This window comes from Chanodichthys erythropterus, chromosome 20, assembly GCF_024489055.1.
Source record: "Chanodichthys erythropterus isolate Z2021 chromosome 20, ASM2448905v1, whole genome shotgun sequence".
Taxonomy (NCBI): Eukaryota; Metazoa; Chordata; class Actinopteri; order Cypriniformes; family Xenocyprididae; genus Chanodichthys; species Chanodichthys erythropterus.
Window position 1 is genome coordinate 3331720 of NC_090240.1, and position 19033 is coordinate 3350752.

The window sequence follows — 19033 nt, forward strand, 5'->3', positions numbered from 1 at the left end:
TTTTATGAGTAAAATATCTCTGAAGTATATTCTATTATTATTATTCAGAGTTTATTCACAAATACCACTAGCAACACAATCTGTAATACAGAAGGGGTACAGAAATACAACATTGGTACAGTGAAATGGATCCCCCAAAGAAGCAAAAAAGAAAGCTTATAGGTGGGGGTCCATTGTTTATGAAAAGAAAAAAAAGAAAGAAAGAAAGAAAAAAAAAAGAAAGAAAAAGAAAAATATATATATAAGTGGAACAGACAAGATACACAGTTTCCACCTATAACCAAGACGATGGTAAATGAACTAAAATAAATAAATAAAAAAAAAACATAAAAAAAAAACATAATCCCATTCATATTTACACTTTTTAGCTCATCAGGGTGACTAGGAGCATGAAATTGTCCAGCCATGACTTCCTGTTCCACAGGAGTACAAACAATATAGTTCTGATGTGCAGCAAAAGATTGTTGAGCTTCACAAAATAGAAAGTGGTTATAAGAAAAAAGCTAAAGCATTGAAAATCTCCATTTTCCATCAGAGCAATAATTAAGAAGTTCCAATCAACTAAAGATGTTACAAATCTGCCTGGAAGAGGACGTGTGTCTAAATCGCCAGAATGAGCGGTGAGGAGAAAAGTTTGAGAGGCCAAAGACTCTTCAAGGATCACAGCTGGAGAATTGCAGAGATTAGTTGACTCTTGAGTCTCAGAAAGCCTAAAAAAATTGTCTAACAGCACCTACATCCCCACAAATTGTTCAGGAGGGTTTCAAGAAAAATCCTCTTCTCTCATCCAGAAACAATCTCCAGCATATTCAGCTGTCAGACATGACTGGAATTTCAACCAGGACCGGCTTCTATGGTCAGATAAAAATAAAAAAAGAGCTTTTTGGCAGCAAACCCACCAGATGGGTTTGGCGCAAACAGGGATAAAAATGTACCCTATGCCCACAGTTAAATAAAGGCCTATTTTTCTGCTGGAGGTCCTGGACATCTTGTTTAGATACATGGTATCAAGGATTCTAGCAAATACCAACAGATAAAAAATCAAAGCCTGACTGCTTCTGCTAGAAATCTAATAATGGGCTGTGGTTGGATCTTCCATCGGGACAATGATCCAAATCAAACAAAGCAAAATAAAAGCAAAAATGAGTCACTGAGCACAAAATGAAGCTTCTGCCATGACCATCCCAGTCCCCTGACCTGAACCCTAAAGAAAATGAGTGGAGTGAACTGAAGAGAAGAAGCACCAATAATGTGCCAATAATTCTGACCACCACTGTATATATATATATATATATATATATATATATATATATATATATATATATATATATATATATATATATATATATATATATATACACACACAGTGGCATGAAAAAGTATGTGAACCCCTTGCAGAATCTGTGAAAATTAGAATTATTTTAATAAAATAAGAGATAAGGGATAATAAAAAATGCATGTTATTTTTTGTTTAGTACTGTCCTGAGAAAGATATTTTACATAAAAGATGTTTGCATTTAGTTCACAAGACAAAACAATAGCTGGATTTATTAAAATAACCCCATTCATAAATATGTGAACCATGGATTCTCAATACTGTGTGTGGTTACCTGATCCACGACTGTTTTTTTTGTTTTGTGATGGTTGTTCATGAGTCTCTTGTTTGTCCTGAGCAGTTAAACTGAGCACTGTTCTTCAGAAAAATCCTCCAGCTCCTGCAGATTCATCAATTTTCAAGCATTTTTGCATATTTGAACCCTTTCCAGCAGTGACTGAAGGATTTTGAGATCTGTGTTTTCATACTGAGGACAACTGAGGGACTCAAACACAACTATTAAAAAAGGTTCAAACATTCACTGATGCTCCAGAAGGAAACATGATGCATTAAGAGTCGGGGTGTGAAAACTTTTGAACAGGATGAAGATGTCACATTTTTTCTTATTTTGTTTAAATATCATTGTTTTTCATTTAGTACTGCCCTTCGGAACCAACAGAAGATACTTGCATGTTTCCCGGCAGAAAAATTAAGTACAATTTATCTTGATATTTTAATTCAAAAGTTTTCACCCCTCGGCTCTTAATGCATTTTGTTTCCTTCTGGAGCATCAGTGAATGTTTGAACCTTTTTTAATAGTTGAGTTTGAGTCCCTCAATTGTCCTCAGTGTGAAAAGATGAATCTCAAAATCATACAGCTACTGCTGGAAAGGGTTCAAATATGCAAAAATGCTTGAAAACTGATGAATCTGCAGGACCTGGAGGAATTTTCTGAAGAACAGAGCTCAGTTTAACTGATCAGGACAAACAAGAGACTCATAAACAACCATCACAAAACAGTCGTATATCATCAGGTAACCACACACAGTATTGAGAATCAATGGTTCACATACTTATGAATGGGGGTCATTTAAAAAAAAATCAGCTATTGTTTTGTCTTGTGAACTAAATGCAAACATCTTTTATGTAAAATATCTTACTCAGGACAGTACTAAACAAAAAATAACATGCATTTTTTATTATCCCTCTTATTTTATTAAAATAATTCTAATTTTCACAGATTCTGCAAGGGGTTCACATACTTTTTCATGCCACTGTATATATATAAATAAATAGTACAAAATAACTTGTATAAAAACCATGTAACAAATAAAGTAAAATAACAATACAATTACAATCAAACATATAGCATGCAAGGCATAATGAGTTATGCAAGCATGGCTGGAAGCATCAGAACCACTGCAACAATAAGTAATTAAAGACATTTTAGATCATTTTAGGCAAAATGGCTAAAAAATCTTAAATAAAATCAGTAGTAATATGATTTAAAGGTGCAGTATGTAAGAATTCTGTCCACTAGAGGCCTATTCAAAACAAAGGCGTAGCTTGATGACGCCAAGTTTGAGCACGGAATCTTGGGACATGTGGTCTTCACCTCAACGGATGGTGCAAAAGAATAGGGATAGGACTCGGGAAGAAATAATGTTCATGGATGCGATTATTAATGCTATTGTAGTATGAAACAGAGCAGGACCTGAGTGTTGTGGGAGCTGAACGAGGCCGCTGGAGCAAATGCGCAACACACGCCTCACGAGTAGCGGAATTTTATTATGCCACAGTCGCTGGTGCTTTTCCGGTCATAACGTTACTCTGTGCGTTCGTTCGGCGGCTGCTGTGAGACACTTGTTTGAGACACACTGCAGTTAGAATATATTAAATGCTGGATGGCTTTTGTTGATAAATGACATGCAATTCATTTAAAAATGTATGATGGAGAAAATTCTGTATTACTGTTACTAAAAATAAAGCTCACACATCCCAGAGCCTTGGATAAAATTGCAATTTTCTCACGATTTACAAATTGTTGGAAACATTTGGGATATTGTAAGTACTCAAGCGAACAAAATATATAACACTGGCCTAGTGTTTTTTGGATATTTTACTGCAAAAAATATTACATATTGCATATTTAATCGCTTATCCCTTTTGACCAATAGGTGGCAGTGTGACCAAATTTATGTGGTGTGGTCAGTGTGGGGTGACAATGACACACACTAAGTTTTGTGTCAATATGCCAAAGCATTGCAGAGATACAGCCTCAGAGAACACACAGCCTTGAAAAGTATACTTCATTTGACTCGTACGCAAACATAGGTGTTTGACACATGCACAGTTTTGAGCAATCTCGCCACGAGTTACAACCCATGTAAACATATTTGTATTCTTTCATGCTAGAGTTGTACAAATGAGGGTACTTTCTAACCTCTTTGCACAATCTCTCGTCTAGCATCCATCGTCACTGTAGCTTGCATGCATTACGGTCTGTTCTGTTTATGCATGTGCGACCTGCGCGTACAAGGTACGGTTACAAAAATGCAGTGGTGCAAGTACAGTATGCGCATAATTTTCTGATGAGATTGGCATCACGCGCACTGTACGTTGTGAAGTGAAGTATACAGTGAGCTTTACAGTTCAAAAGTTATCATAAACGTAAATGCAAATTTAGACAGTTGGTGGCGCTATAGGGATTGAGTTATTGATTTCTATGGTTGCTATGAAATTGCTATGGTTAACCTCTATCTTTATCTATCAGCCAAATTTCATAATTTTCCCACAAGCGGTTCTATGGGCTGCCATATAGGTCTCATTCGCATACTATATGATGTTTTAAAGTATAGTGTGTTCACACTTGAAATACCAAAAAGAAGAAGTGCACTTTAAATAACAAAATGACAAAATAACCTTATAAAATTCACACACTACATGGGTAAGTATGGTGTTACTTTTGTGTCTTTTTTATTCAATCAAACATACTGTGTTTGAAAGCAAAAATAATTATATTGTATATAAAAATAAAAGATTTCAAATAAAAAGTTTTAATTGTAAAAAATAAAGTAAAATATTGTAAATAATTGTTGCAAACAATGAACAGAACAGAAAGCAAATTTGTGCATATGTGATGAAAACTGCACAAAGAAAAACAGATTTAATCGCACTGCAAAGAGTTTTACTATCAATTACTTTATTTTTGCAATTAAATTTTAAGGCGACTTTTTATTTGCAATGTTTCATTTTTTAATTACAATGTAGTTATTTTTACTTAAGTAAAGTTGGTTTTATATTTGCACATTCGGACTAATGATAAATTCAGACTTTCCAATAAATGTGCAATAAATTAATGTTTGCGAATTTTAAGCAGCGACATGATATTGACAACCAACGATTGTCAACTTACAACATTTTTCACAATCGATCAAAATAGGCAAGTATTGTTTTAATGGCATATTTACTTGTGAATGTCCACTGAATGTCCAATGTAGTGTGACTGACAAGGCTATTGAATACGGATGTCCGAATGTGCGAATATAAAACTAACTTTACCGAAGTGTTATTTTTGCTCTCAAACACAGTTTGTTTGATTACAACAACAACAACAAAAAAACATACGAGTACAAAGTGCATAAGTGCATAGAGTATAAGTACATAGTACGTCATTTCGGGCGCAACTACAGACTCCCATGGCAGAGGAAAAGGAAACCTTCGGTGATTGGCCCCGAATAAATTAAAACATAAACTATGATTAGATTAAAAAGGCTGTAGCCAGGAGGAGCTCCGTGGCTCAGAAAACTGAATCCTCATTCGGATCTCATGGCTTTTTTTTTTTTTTTTGGCTGGATATTTTAGACACAAACGAATTGTAATTTACATACATTTTTTTTTATTCCTGACATAAAACTGAAAATCCGCCTTATAAATTATATGTAAAATGATTTAGAAAATGCTATATCTAGCCATCATCGTAAACTGTGATTGCTCCATCCTGCCTAGCGCTGAGAAAAGTAACAGATACCACATGACAACGGCGCTCTAAGCGCGTTTACGTACCGTTTTAGACACCTGTTTAGAACCATCGTTTGTAACGTTACCTGAACAATGACACCGAGAAAGTTTAACAGCCATTTAAATGCACAGTAAATTTGTCTCTGAAAACGTCAGGGCACCAAAGCGCCGCCCATAGCCATCACACCCGCTACTTCTAGCTGTTTCTCAGGAGGGGCGTAAGGAACGCTTTGTAAAGTGAACGCCACGCTGCGTTCAGACATGCGCAGAGAGGAATGACATTGCAGAACGGGCGTGGTTTGAATGTAATCTAAAAATCCCGTACAATAACAACAGCCTAACCTAAGTAAACCGTTACAGTATCAACAACAAACTTAAGTAATAGGTGATAAATTACAATAAACCTGTACGATTAATACTACGCGAGTGACAACGGCGGACCGAGCATGTCTGTACACGGTACAAGTGCATCTCCTTATTAACAATACACATTGAACGCTTTAAATGTGACGGGCTCAAACAATACATAAAACTGTGTGGTAATGTTTATCGCTTTATCATGTTTTGCTGGCTCTAAAAACAGAAGTAGCTTCATATTTGCTGTGCACCGTTCTTCGTTTACTTCGAAGTGAACGACCAAAGGCGAACGGAAGTAACGAATGTCAGCTGTTTTAACGTTTGGAACGATTTGTATTGTCTGTTCTTAACACCAAATACCACTTAGAAATGGCATTAACATGGTACTAAAAGATATTTCAACTATGGTACTATTATGTCCACATGTATGTTTAAAACCAGTTTTTCTTTTCTATTGTATTAACTATGGCGTTCTGTGATGCTGCCATAGTACATAGCATCAGATGATGGTACCAAGATAATTTGATATACTATGACATAATATACTTGAATAATTGCCATATTATACCATGGTACATGGTAATTAGTATTGGATGGGGTTACCATGGACTCCTGTATATATTTCATAAACAAAAAGGCACTAATTTTACTGTATTTATGTTCCATATACTAGAAGGTATACAACATAATAAGGTACAACCATGGTACAGTAAATGTCCAGAAACCATATTAACTTTTTAAGTTTTTGTTAGTAGAGCTAGTATTGTTGTAACACTATTCAGGCACTTCATTCATAATATTAATTCATAACATAATTTTGTACAGAAGGTTAAGTCACTTTAAATAACTTTTTCCCATGGAACATGGGAAGATTTGAAATAAGTATTTTCTGCTCACCAAGGCTGCATTTATTTAATCAAAAATACAGTAAGAACATTAATATTGTGAAATATTATTAAAATATCAGTTTTCTTTTGTAATATATTTTAAAATGTCATTTGTGCAAAGCTGAATGTTCAGTCTTCAGTGTCACTTGATCCTCACATGATTCTCACATTCTAATGCTGATTTGCTGCTCAAGAAACATTTGTTATTATGACTCCAAACCTTTGAACGGCAGTGTATGTTCAGGTGACACCCAGTCAAAAGAAGTCAAACCTCTGATTCAGATGTCATTTGTTTGTAATTAGCACACCTATGCCACAACTGAAATACTATACAAGTATTTATAAGTCAACTTTGGCACAGTAAAGTAATCCACACATATCAATGTTTTCTGCCTCCAGTTAACAGGGGGAGAAGTGTTTTGTGCGGTTTGAAGGCGGAAGAGGACAGTCTAGAGTGTGTGGACAATGACAGCACAGCAGTGATGAGATCCAGAGGCCCCAGTCCCCTCAGTGACAGTATGGTAGAGTATCACACTGTACATTTTCATACTTATTGGAGAGGAATACAACAGAACTGCTCACGATGGTAAGTAAACCATCTGTGGCAGTCAGTCCGACATGTTTATATTTAATTTTTTTCACAAAATGCTGCCCTGATTTTTATTTTATATATTTGTTTATTTTTTACAAGGTTTTTTTTTTTGTTAGCTTTTTTAACTCTAGTAAGAGGCAAGAATATGTAATATGTGATTCAGTTCTATTGGTAATTTGACAGAGCAAATGCAGACATGAAACGGTCCTATACTGTCTTATTTTCTGCTAGATGTCTGAGGCGGATGAAGAAGTTCTCATTAATGAAATCACACATGAAATACCATGTGATTCACATGAGGTGATGGCTCTTCACAGACGTACTTCATTCCTATAATGAATATGGGCTACAATAAGTTGCCATGATTTCTTGTTGTTGCAGTTTTTTACCTAACTTTTCTTAACTTACTTACATAACTTTTTTCTAAAGCCTTTCTTTTATTGTTGTTGTACATGAAGGCAGAAAGTGTCATTTCAACTGAGATATACGGAGCTGATTTGCAAAGAACTCTGGGAGAGATTCTTGCATACTGTCAGGTACTGATGTTGTAGTTGATTTGCTCTTAAAACATTACTGACCAATCATCTCTGTTGTTTGTTGTAAGGCCAATTCACACCACGCCTACAGATGGCAACAGACACTTCATCAGTTTTTGTCAGATCAGTGTGTTATCCCTGTCTGAGTCTGTTGCCATCGGTTGGTACTTGTTTTCGCCGATTGCACATGCTGAATCGACGTTAGAATGTGAGAAGTGATGTGCTTTAATCTGGTGACTGTCGGCGCGGTGTGAATTGGCTTGTAGACACTTTAAGAACAGTTTTGTTCACTCACACCAATGTTATTAGTTTTAAATGTTTTTTTTCTCTTTTTTTTCTCCACATAAAATGCTTTTGCAATATCACAATTAATGCTGTCACACATCACAATCATATCCAATCAGTAGTTTTTATGAACACATTTTACTGAAATTGCTCATCAACAGAAATCTCCCATTTGCTCCTATGAGATGTTCTATAGCGAGTCTTAGGGAGTAACAGTAGTAAAGGAGGGCAGAGCTTACCTGTCTTTGTGCAGGTTACATATGGAGCCATTCTGAAACTCGATGAGAAGTTTGAGATGCTCCAGGCGAAAGTAGCAAGCATCCAGAATCCAGCTGTCCTCTCTCAGGTAAAAGTAACACTTTACTCATACACTGCCTGACCCAAAAAAAAAAAAGAAAGTTGTTTGGATTTAAATAGGCAAAAACGTAATAATCAAAGCAATAATGATCCAGTCATTATGTTTCTAGCATGTTATGTTTGAGAACAGTTCTTCTAACCCTAAATGATGGAGTGTGTAGCTTTTAATTTTTTAAACAACCATGTAGGAAGACTTATCAGGACGTATTCCAGGATGACAATATCAAGATTCATCAAGCTCAAATTGTGAAAGAATAATTGGGAAGGGAGCATGAAGAATGATTTTCACACATGAACTGGCACCTCTGAATCTTAAATTCATTAAAAGTATTTGGGACCAAAAATTGATCCACCTCTTGATGGAAATAAATGGTGTGATGTTATTTTCATCAAGAGGGGCATCACTTTTTGGTCAAGATCTTGTATTGACAATGCAAGAGTCAAGCACTCTATAAATTCTACTCCATCACATCCCAGAGACTTCTCAGAGGTGCCAATTCATGTGTGAAAATGATTCTTCATGCTCCCTCCCAACCATTCTTTCACAATTTGAGCCTTATAAATCTTGGCTTTGTCTTCCTGGAATATAGCCATGCTACATCTTCCTACATGGTTGTTAAGAAATGATAAGCTACACACTACATCAATTAGGGTTAGAAGAACTGTTGCCAAACATATAACATGCTAAAAACATAATAATCACTGCAATAATGATCCAGTCATAGACTCTGATGTATCTACCTTTAAATCCAAAGTGACTTTTTTTGGCTGGGCATCACAAATGACATTAGTTACATTTAGTAAACATTTTTGTATATATATATTTTATATGTTAAATAAACATGGTAATACCTATTTATTTTTTAAGTGAATGATATATATATATATATATATATATATATATATATATATATATATATATATATATATATATATATATATTAGTTAATCTAATTTGATCGTTTTCTATATGGATGCAAACCAAAACATGATTATTCATAACAAATGTTATACAAGCAACACCTGATTTTACTCAAAACAGAGAAACTAATATTATAAAATCATCCGTAATCAGTTGAATACTTTATTAATGCGTATTAAAGTTGTGATGTTGCTTGAAATCCACAAACAGCACTAACTTGCATAAAACTAACCCTTTGCCTAGCAAACACCACTTCATAAATCCTAATAACAGGCTATTAACTACATTTTAAGTTTTCATCATTTCTCAATCACCTTTAAAGTTTTTGTTTATTTCAGTTCATTTAAATAATCCCTCAGTCATGAATTTTCAAAAGTACTCCCAATTAATATGAGGTGATTAAAAAATAAACTGTTAAACTGTAATTATACAAAAATTAGAAACATTTTGTTTAGTTTTAGATGAATTATTGCATGTCATACTGTACATGTTACTGAATGAAATTTAATGTTACTCCTACACAGATATTATCAACCTAAGATCACTTTGTAGAGAACACTTTTGCTTAAATGTATATATAATAGTATATAATAATAATTAACAGTAGTTAAATATACATGCAGACAACAATCAACAGCTCTGTATTTTCACATTTGTCTTTGTCAAAAATAAATAAATAAATAAATCTGTTAGTTTAAATAAAAAACTCTGGAGACATAAAAGTGCCTGCAGTTGAAGAAACACCCATATGCAGTCTTGACTGTAAATTAACTTTATCCCTCTCTCGTATTAGAGGACACATTTGTCATCCGGCTACAGAGACAGCTGCCAGGCCAAGTCTGAAGCCATGATCAATTCTGAAGCGTCGATGCCCCATCTCATTCATATTTCCTCTACGTCTCCCATTCCATCTGTGGAAAGTTGGAAACCTCCTGCTCTCTCTCCCGGCCCAGAGGTGCCCAGCCCTCCACGACTTGTTATCCAGAACCAGGCCAGGGCCACAGCACCACCTCACACAACACAAGAACCTCTCAGCATGAATAAAATGAGTCTAATGCAGCAACATCTGGAGCGAGTGAAGAGTTCAGCTGGCATCAGCTCAGAGAGAAGCGACCCAGCTTCAACTACAGATCTTTCTAAGACGAGTAAGAGAAAAATATCTAAACATTCTTAAAATAAGAAATGCACTTGGGAAGCACTGTTTTGTAACATGCTACGACTTGCTTTCAGAAAATATATTTAATGTGCCCCTATTATGCTTTTGCAGATGTTACCTTTCATGTAGTGTGTAATATAGCTGTTTGTGATTGTAAATAGTTGGAAAATTTCTAAGAACAAAGTGCATGATAAATTGAGTTATTGACTCCTAAACGAAATAACTGATTCTGAACTGCCTGAAACGAGTCGTCATCTTACTTCCTGCTTGAACCTACATAAGAAATGTGCATAATGCCAGCCTATCTTCATTGGCTGCTAGCGAACAATGTCTCCTTTGACCCTCAAACACTGTAATTGTATCTTAGAGTTTGGTTTGTGTTGTTGACATGTCAAGAAGGTGCTATTTTCAGATCTACTTTGCTGTACTTCCAAAGGATGAATTCTTGCTCGAGTTAATATGGTAAAACTGACACATCATTACTGTTCAGATCAATGTGTAACAAGTGCGGAGGAAGATCTGGAGTTGAATATCAGATATGGTAATGGCCATTTGGTTTCCCAGGCACGCTGTAAGTGGTAGACCAATCACAACAGACTGGGCCCTCTGACAAATCAGAGCAGATTCAGCTCTCGAAAGGTGTGTAGAGAGACTGAATCCTTTATCGAAACAAACCCCCTTTTATGATGTATATTTTGTGACAGCACTGTCTGAACATCCAAAACAATGCTTTGTTAAATGTGCTTGTTGTATGCGTGTGCATTAGAGCTGGGATAATACATCAATGCATCGCAAATTGAGAAATGATTCTGGATCGATTCTAATATTTTCCCTATGTATCACGACTCTCTCTCAAAACGATTGTTTTCAACAGCAGATGGTACTGCGTGCTTTAGAAACAGCCATACTCTTCTTCCTTCCAATTCCTTTATACACACCACTTGAACATTCTATAAAATAATCATTCATAAAGTTCGAAAAGGGTGTTTGCAGTGGGCTGTTTTGCATTAATCTTGTGTCATAAAAGCAATCTGAGGTGCAAATACATTGTCAGACTCAGCTGAAAGCATAAGCACTCTTCTTTGTTAGCATTTGAGCATGCTGTTAAAACATAGCCTAAGATCACCATCTGCTTTTAAAAACTAAACTCAGAATAGATTTGCGATGCATTTGGAAAATATCAGAACAGTCCACGAATCGTGAAGCATCGATAGTATTGTCCCAGCCCTAGAGTACATATGATGCTATATGATGGAGCTCACAACTCATGTGGAGCTTATAAAATGTGTAAAGAAGTCAAAACAGCAGCAGGAATCCCTCCAACACACAATCAAACCCATCTTTTCAGGGGTCTCTGTGTACTTGTTTAGTGCACACCAGGGTTTGGATGGCAGCGTTCACACTTATTCAAATGAACTGCACTAACAGAGCAATCAAACTAATCGCAGTTAGTTTTAATCAAACCAAACCTGTGTGAACACAGCCATAGACACTGTGAGAAAAGAGGTGATGCTGCAATGTATATTATGAGAAAATTACAGTGTTTTTGACCTTGGAATGGATGCATGTAAACCTATTGTGGGAGACAAAATAAAATTAGGAACCTTTAAAATAGCATAAAGGGGGCACACTTTAAGTGTAAATAAAGTGTATTTTCTTACCCCATTGTCATTTTTTTTTAATGGGATTTGAACCTCACTAAATGGAATTTCATCGTAATGATTTAATGCTGCCATTTATGTCTGTTTCTACTCCTGTAGGTTGTCTGGGTAGCTCTGATAGGAAGGTGTTCTTGTCAAACTTTATCCTACAGAGGGCTGGTAAAATGGCACGACCTGGTGCGGCAGTGCGGTACCTCACACGAAACATTTTCACAGCAGAGGAACTTTCTCAAAGCAGCACTACTGGAAACCCAACAAGACGCCTAAAGAGACTCGACCCAAACAAGATCAATGCTATCAGAGGTGAGCTGGATCTATATTTCATGAATGGCCTTCTTTGTGAAGTGTTGCCAACTATTTTCAATGGAAAGTATCCAAAGCCTTCTCAAAAAGTTGCGAAATGTCGCTAGATGACATTATGCACCAGTCGTAGGATATTTACATCTGTTTTCTCTCCTAATCTGTGCTCACACACTGTACACACCTATTCTACTTGCAGAAAAAACGAAACTGACACTGTGTTCGTTAAATAGGGAAGGCATAGGACATACAGCGTAAGCTTTTCGAAGAATACAAAAGTGCGGTTTTGGCGGAACCACTTCCTAAATTACATTTTTTTGAAAATGACAGATCGTTTGGCTAGATAAGACCCTTATTCCTCATCTGGTATCGTTAAAAGCCCTTTAAAGCTGCACTGAAACTAATTTTGACCTTTGGACCGTTTGGAGGCCATTGAAGTCCACTATAAGGAGAATAATCCTGAAATGTTTTAATCAAAAACCGTAATTTATTTTGGACTGAAGAAAGAAAGACATGAACATCTTGGATGACATGTGGGTAGTAAATTATCAGGAAAATTTTATTTGAAAGTGAACTAATCCTTTAAATCTAGAGACAAAGTCACTAAGTTCAAGTTGGTAACACTGTCTTTGTGTGGTCTTTTTTATTAAATTGCATTTAAATCATGGACTTAAATTTTACACACTTTAAAGGGATAGTTCACCTAAAGATGAAAATTCTGTCATTAATTACTCACACTCATGTCATTCCAAACCTGTAAGACTTGCATTCATCTTTGGAACACAAATGAAGATCTTTTTGATGAAATCTGAGATTTCTGTCCCTCCATTGACAGCTACACAGCTGCCACTTTGATGCTTCAAAAAGTTCATGAATACGAATTGTGTTTTAGTCCAAATTTTCTGAAGAGACACGATCACTTATGATGAACAGATTGAATTTGGGCTTATATTCACATGTAAACATTCATCAACTCACACATCAGTTGTAGAAAACAGAAGCTCAAGTGTGTTTGTTTGATGTGCGAGACCCAATGAAGTTCATTCTTAGGTTACGCAGCATGTTTGAGCTTCAAGCACGAACCACTAAGGTTAATTCTCGTGTTGCGCAGCATGTTTGAGCTTCCACAAGAACCAATGAGATTCATTCTCTTGTTATGTAGCACGCTTGAGCTTCTGCAAGAACAAGTGAGGTTCATTCTCATGTTACTCAGCATGTTTGAGCTTACGCAAGAAACAATGAGTTTCGTTCTCATGTTATGCGGCACGTTTCAGCTTCCGCAAGAAACAATGAGGTTCATTCTCATATTGAGCAGCACGTTTTAGGTTCTAGAAGAGGTTTGTTCTCGCGCATCAAGCAGGTTCAGTTGAGATTCTGTATCAGTTAATCATATAAAGTGATTGAGCCGTTTTAGAAATTTTGGACTAAACTGCTCAATTCATATGAATTAGGCTACATTCACACAGTCAGTCCAAATCCCAAAATTTTTGTGCATATCTGATTGAAATCCAATCAGATTTAGCAAGTGTGAATGGCAAAAAAATAAAATAAATAAATAATAATAATAATAATAATATCACATGGAATTCGTATGAATACCATATGTGGTTTGACATTTCTGGAAATCTGCTCTGATTGGATTTTGCATGGTTTTTGTGACTTTCTCACAGCACGTAAACATCAGACGTTATAGTAAACGTGTGGAAAGTCGCTTCAGAAACAAGGTTGTGTTGTTGCAAAGTGCAAGACAAGCAGAAAATGACAATGTAACGAAGTGCGGAATAAAGCCTTTCATACCAGCCTCCTATATTTCTGCCGCTGCTTCAGAAGATGCAGTAGTCCAGCTTGGCAGCTACACATTGTCATGTTGTAAATACAAAAATATGCTGTAGATATTGTGCCTCTAACTGGTTTGCATATGTCAGATTTATTGCATGACTCAGTTGATTAAGTAAACAAAGCTTTTCTCTGCCTGAGTCAGTGTAATGGTGAAGGGATAGATCTAATAGGCCAGTTTATGGAAGGTTTGTGAAGAAATTTCATGCTCCCTTGTAAAAGCATTTTTCAGTGTTTTAAAATACAGTTTAAAAACAGTTTATTTTGATACATGGTGTGGCTGCTGTATTTTGTAGTTTATTTTGATACACTTAAAATGAAGGTATTTGATTTTAAAATACATTTTGATGTATTTTTGCCCAACCCTGGTCATATAAGCTTTCCTGTAACTCAGTGGTTAGAGCATGGCACTAGCAATGCCAAGGTCATGGGTTCGATCCCAGGGATTGCACATACTCAGATACAAATGTATAGTATAATGCAATGTAAGTCGCTTTGGATAAAAGCGTCTGCCAAATGCATAAATGTAAATGTAAATATACACCTAGGGATGGCTTGAGGGTGAGTAAATCATGGGAGTAATTTTCATTTTTGGATGAACTATCCCTTTAAGTTTTTCTTAGAACTGACATTTCTAAGAACATTTTCCTGAGGCATTTATATGTTGTGGTGGTGGCAGTGATTTTTTTTTTTCTCCAGACTTGATACACGATGTAGAGATTTTGATTAAGGCTATACATCACTTCATATATTAATATCTAGCAGTTGAAATTCACTAGTTTTAACAATGGTGTGTATTTCCACAGAGTGGGCAGTAAAGAGATACCCAAAATTTGATCTTCGAGAGAAAGGCAAAGACTGGAAGATTTGTCTGTCTGTAATTAACTCAATGGCCCGCTACTATCGGTTCATGGACAAGACACGAAAGGTGAGAATAACAGTAACTCTTCTCTAACATCAGCAAAAACAGACACTGCTTAACATTAAAGACTACACTGCATGACAACTAGGGTTGCACCGAAATTAAAATTCTGGGCCAAAACCGAAAATTCTGGATGAACTTGGACGAAAACATAATAAATTAATAATTAATTAATCAAACTTATTTAATAATCACTCAAATAACTAAAACGGAGTACAAACATTTACATTGCACATAAGGCAGTTTACGTGGATTTTTTACGTGGGTTTTAAAATTGTTGGTTTTAAATTACCTCATTAATTGGAAGTACTTTTAAAAATTAATTTGCTACACTACAGGATTATTTAAATGAACTGCAAAAAAAAAAGCTAAAAGGTGATTAAGAAATGGTGAAAAAAAAGTAGTTAATGTTATTTGTTGTCTAGCATACATCACAAGATTTTTCTTGGAGTAGTATTTTTGTTTGTAAGTTAATGTTTCTTTCACAGCTAAAGATTGAAGAAAGTGTAAAACCTGAGAACCGAACATCAGTGACATCAGAATCTGTACCTACAGCAGTTATGTGTGAAGCGGCTGCAGAGATTGATGTTGAACTGTCTGACAGCGACACTGAGCAGAAACAGCAGGAAGGGCTGATGAGCCACATCACAGAAGAATACGACATGCCTTCTGACTGGGAAACTAACAGCGGTCAGTACAGACTAAAACATCACATTATCATGAAATGTAATTCCTATTATGGCTGTGCTTTGGGGTCAAGAGATCACAAATTTGAATCTTGCTTGACTGACACTTTTTTTTTATTTTTTTTTAACATGAACCCTTAAACAGGTAATGTGTACCGCAGGATACATACTCATTTCTCATGCCCCCTACAAGAGACTAAATTTTTCATCCAAATTCTGTAATAATCATTCATAAATTTTATTCCAGGATCGGGGCCCTTAGGGAAGACCTTTATAGCCCTCCCTGGCCTCTGGGCCTCCTTTATACAGTCCCCCTTCTCAATCTATTTATTTTGAGTTTAAAAATTGTTGCAAATGTTAATATTCATATGTAAAACTGGTATCATTACATTTTGTTGACTACATCTTTGGATTTTTAACTAGATATTTTCTTGCAGAGTTTCACACAGCTCATTTTATGGTAAAATAGGGGTGTCGAACTCTAGCCCTTGAGGCCCACTGTCCTGCAGGTTAATTTATGATACAATATATAATTTTCAAAGTAATCCTGAAGACTTTGGTAAGATATTTCAGGTGTGTTTGATCAGGGTTGGAGCTAAACTCTGCAGGACGGTAGCCTTCTAGAAGCAGGGTTGGACACCCCTGTTCTACCATAAAATGAGCTGTGTGAAACTCTGCAAGAAAATATCTAGTTAAAAATGCAAAGGTGAAGTCAAAATGTAATATAATTTTTACATGTGAATTTTAATATTTGTACTTTTTTTTTTTTAGTCAAAATACATTGATTCTCTATAGACAACTAAAAGCATGCAATTTACTATAGGTTCTGACATTTTTAATTGCTGCAATCTGTAAATGTATAATTGAATGAATTATTAAAAAAAAAAAAAAAAAAAAAAAGTTTAAATGATTGATTCAATGACTCACTCAATACTTCACTTGTTTCATTACTGGATGAATCAGAGTTTTTAAATGAATATCATGAATGAATGATTCAATGACAAATAAATTTTTTTAACAGTCACTTGTCACCACATACTGGTGTAACGATGTAATCAATCTTTATTTGAAGCATCAAGTTACTTTCAAAAAGGTGATTTACTCTCATTTTGATCACTGCCGTAGACATCAGTAGCTACGTTTGTATGGACACCTTTTGTTTAAATCCAAATTAATTCCGATTGATGAATCCAAACATAGTGTTTACATGACCGCTAAATAAATTGATCGGGTTGATGTGAGCATTTAAGTCAAGATTATAATTTTGACATGCGCACACTACACGAATATACAGAATTTTCCTTTTTTCGCATACTAATTCTCCTACATTGCTTCTTAAAGGAAAGTAAATTTAATTTATCCATTTCGGGTCCTAATTTAGCCATGTTGCTTATATTTATCAAGCAGTAAAAGCGCCCCTTTCCATGCACGCAATCTTTTAACGATTAAGCAGCTTTACAATATATGTCTCATTAACAGAAACGCAGGGTCTTTTCAGGCTAGACATTACATTAAATCCAATTAAACCTGGATAATTCCAGATACGCAGCTTGATCCATATCAAATTTTCTGTTATCAAATCTATTAAAGTAATGGTTTCTGTTCAGATTTTTGGCAAAAATCTTGGTTCATTCTAATTTACCTGAAGGGGTTTTCTCTGATGATCGGTTCTTTGAGGACATGCACTGATAGAGAACCATGTCGACTGGCAGCAACCTGCAGATATTATCGCCAATCACATAAGTCAACATTCAACCATAGAATACTCTGCTTTTTTTATTCTGTTTTTGAGCTGAATCATTGAATCGTTGGCTATTGAGTGAATAAAATCCATTTAATTAAAAAAAAAAATATATATATATATATATATATATATAAATGAACCAATTTGAACTGGAATGCCCTACTCTCGAAATTCACTCGCTGGACTCTGTCCCCCCCATGCTCCTCCATTTCCAGCCCTGCATGTAACCACATCAATCAGAATGGATTGGCCAGATACAATTTCATTTAGGATTACAATTTCATAATTTCATAGGACATGTAAACACTTGATTGGATTGAAAACTGAATCTGTATAACAGAGAAATGGCACAATGACGTATGATGACACTGAACAAGCTGCTGTTGCTGAATTTAGTGTCATAAATTACTGTCATGTCATGTCATTCTATAATTATCCTTCCACTCACCATCTGTGATGTTCTGCAGGACAATGTCATCCCACTGGTCCTCTGTAGACACCCTGTTTTGGGCATGGGAAGGGCCATTTTTTTTACTGCTTGATTAATATATTGGGTTGATATATAACATCAACCCATCACTTTATTCAGCATTCATGTAAACAGTATGTTCAGACAAAAAGAGTTCATGTAAATGTAGCTACTCTGTCTTATTCCTTATATTTGTATGTACTTTTGAGCAGTGTATCTTGGCCCCCCTCATCGGGATGTGAAGGTTCCTGGGTTTGCTTTGTCTGCAGCACATCTGCGAACACGTCCTGAGCTTATTGCGCGGTATCTCATTAAATTCATCTTCCCAGAGGATGTGCTGGTACGCAGTAACGTTTATGGTGGGATGCGGCGCGGCATTCAGGCTCTCGACCACAACAAGATCTCTGCACTGCGAGGTGAGATATTTGATTAGCGGCAATGTAGTTTGGGCGCCAGCTCTGGTACAAGCACCCAGCGGTGGAAAAGATGCAGTTTTGAATGAGGACTAGTTCTCGGTTCACAACCGCAGTCACAGCTTCTTTCACTTTTCTGTTTTTCAGAGCACCTCTTGGAGCGTTTTCCCTGGATGAAGCTGGAGGAAGATGGAAGCGACTGGAAGGTCTGCGTGGGCGCTATAAACAGCACCATCCGCAAGTTTCGATATGAACGCAAGATGGGCATAAAGAGAGGGATACGCTAGCACTGAGCATCTGCCGATAAAAAAACTGCTCAATCACATTGAGGTGTTTGTAAAGTGTGACTTGTGTCAAGACATGCTAGTAGCTGTTACTGGTGTTTTTTCTAGAATGTGTGACTAGTATTTCATTTCATTTGTGTTTTTTACTTTAATATTTTTCAACAGGAAATCTGCAAAAAAAAAACACCTTTATTTGGTAATATAAAAAAAAAAAATACAGTTGTATAAACAAACAAAAAAATGTTAATATATTGATTTATTAAGAACAAAAGAAATTAATATATTATGTAA

At 35.7% G+C, this 19033-nt stretch overlaps 1 protein-coding gene across 4 annotated transcripts; it reads left to right on the forward strand.

Annotated features, from left to right (window-relative positions):
• The first annotated feature begins 5606 nt into the window (after positions 1-5606).
• zgc:113423 (uncharacterized protein LOC569178 homolog) lies at positions 5607-18746 on the forward strand. Of its 4 annotated transcripts, none has more exons than XM_067370839.1 (11): positions 5607-5794; positions 6979-7100; positions 7403-7471; positions 7630-7707; positions 8246-8338; positions 10065-10416; positions 12188-12391; positions 15031-15152; positions 15635-15836; positions 18258-18461; positions 18606-18746. In XM_067370839.1, the coding sequence occupies exons 1-11, from the start codon at positions 5782-5784 to the stop codon at positions 18743-18745; spliced, it is 1599 nt and encodes a 532-aa protein (XP_067226940.1). In that variant the 5' UTR covers positions 5607-5781; the 3' UTR covers position 18746. The 4 variants fall into 4 exon arrangements, with proteins under 4 accessions (XP_067226940.1, XP_067226942.1, XP_067226941.1 ...); XM_067370841.1 differs by having other exon boundaries at positions 18375-18461; XM_067370840.1 differs by lacking the exon at positions 7403-7471.
• Positions 18747-19033: the final 287 nt, after the last annotated feature.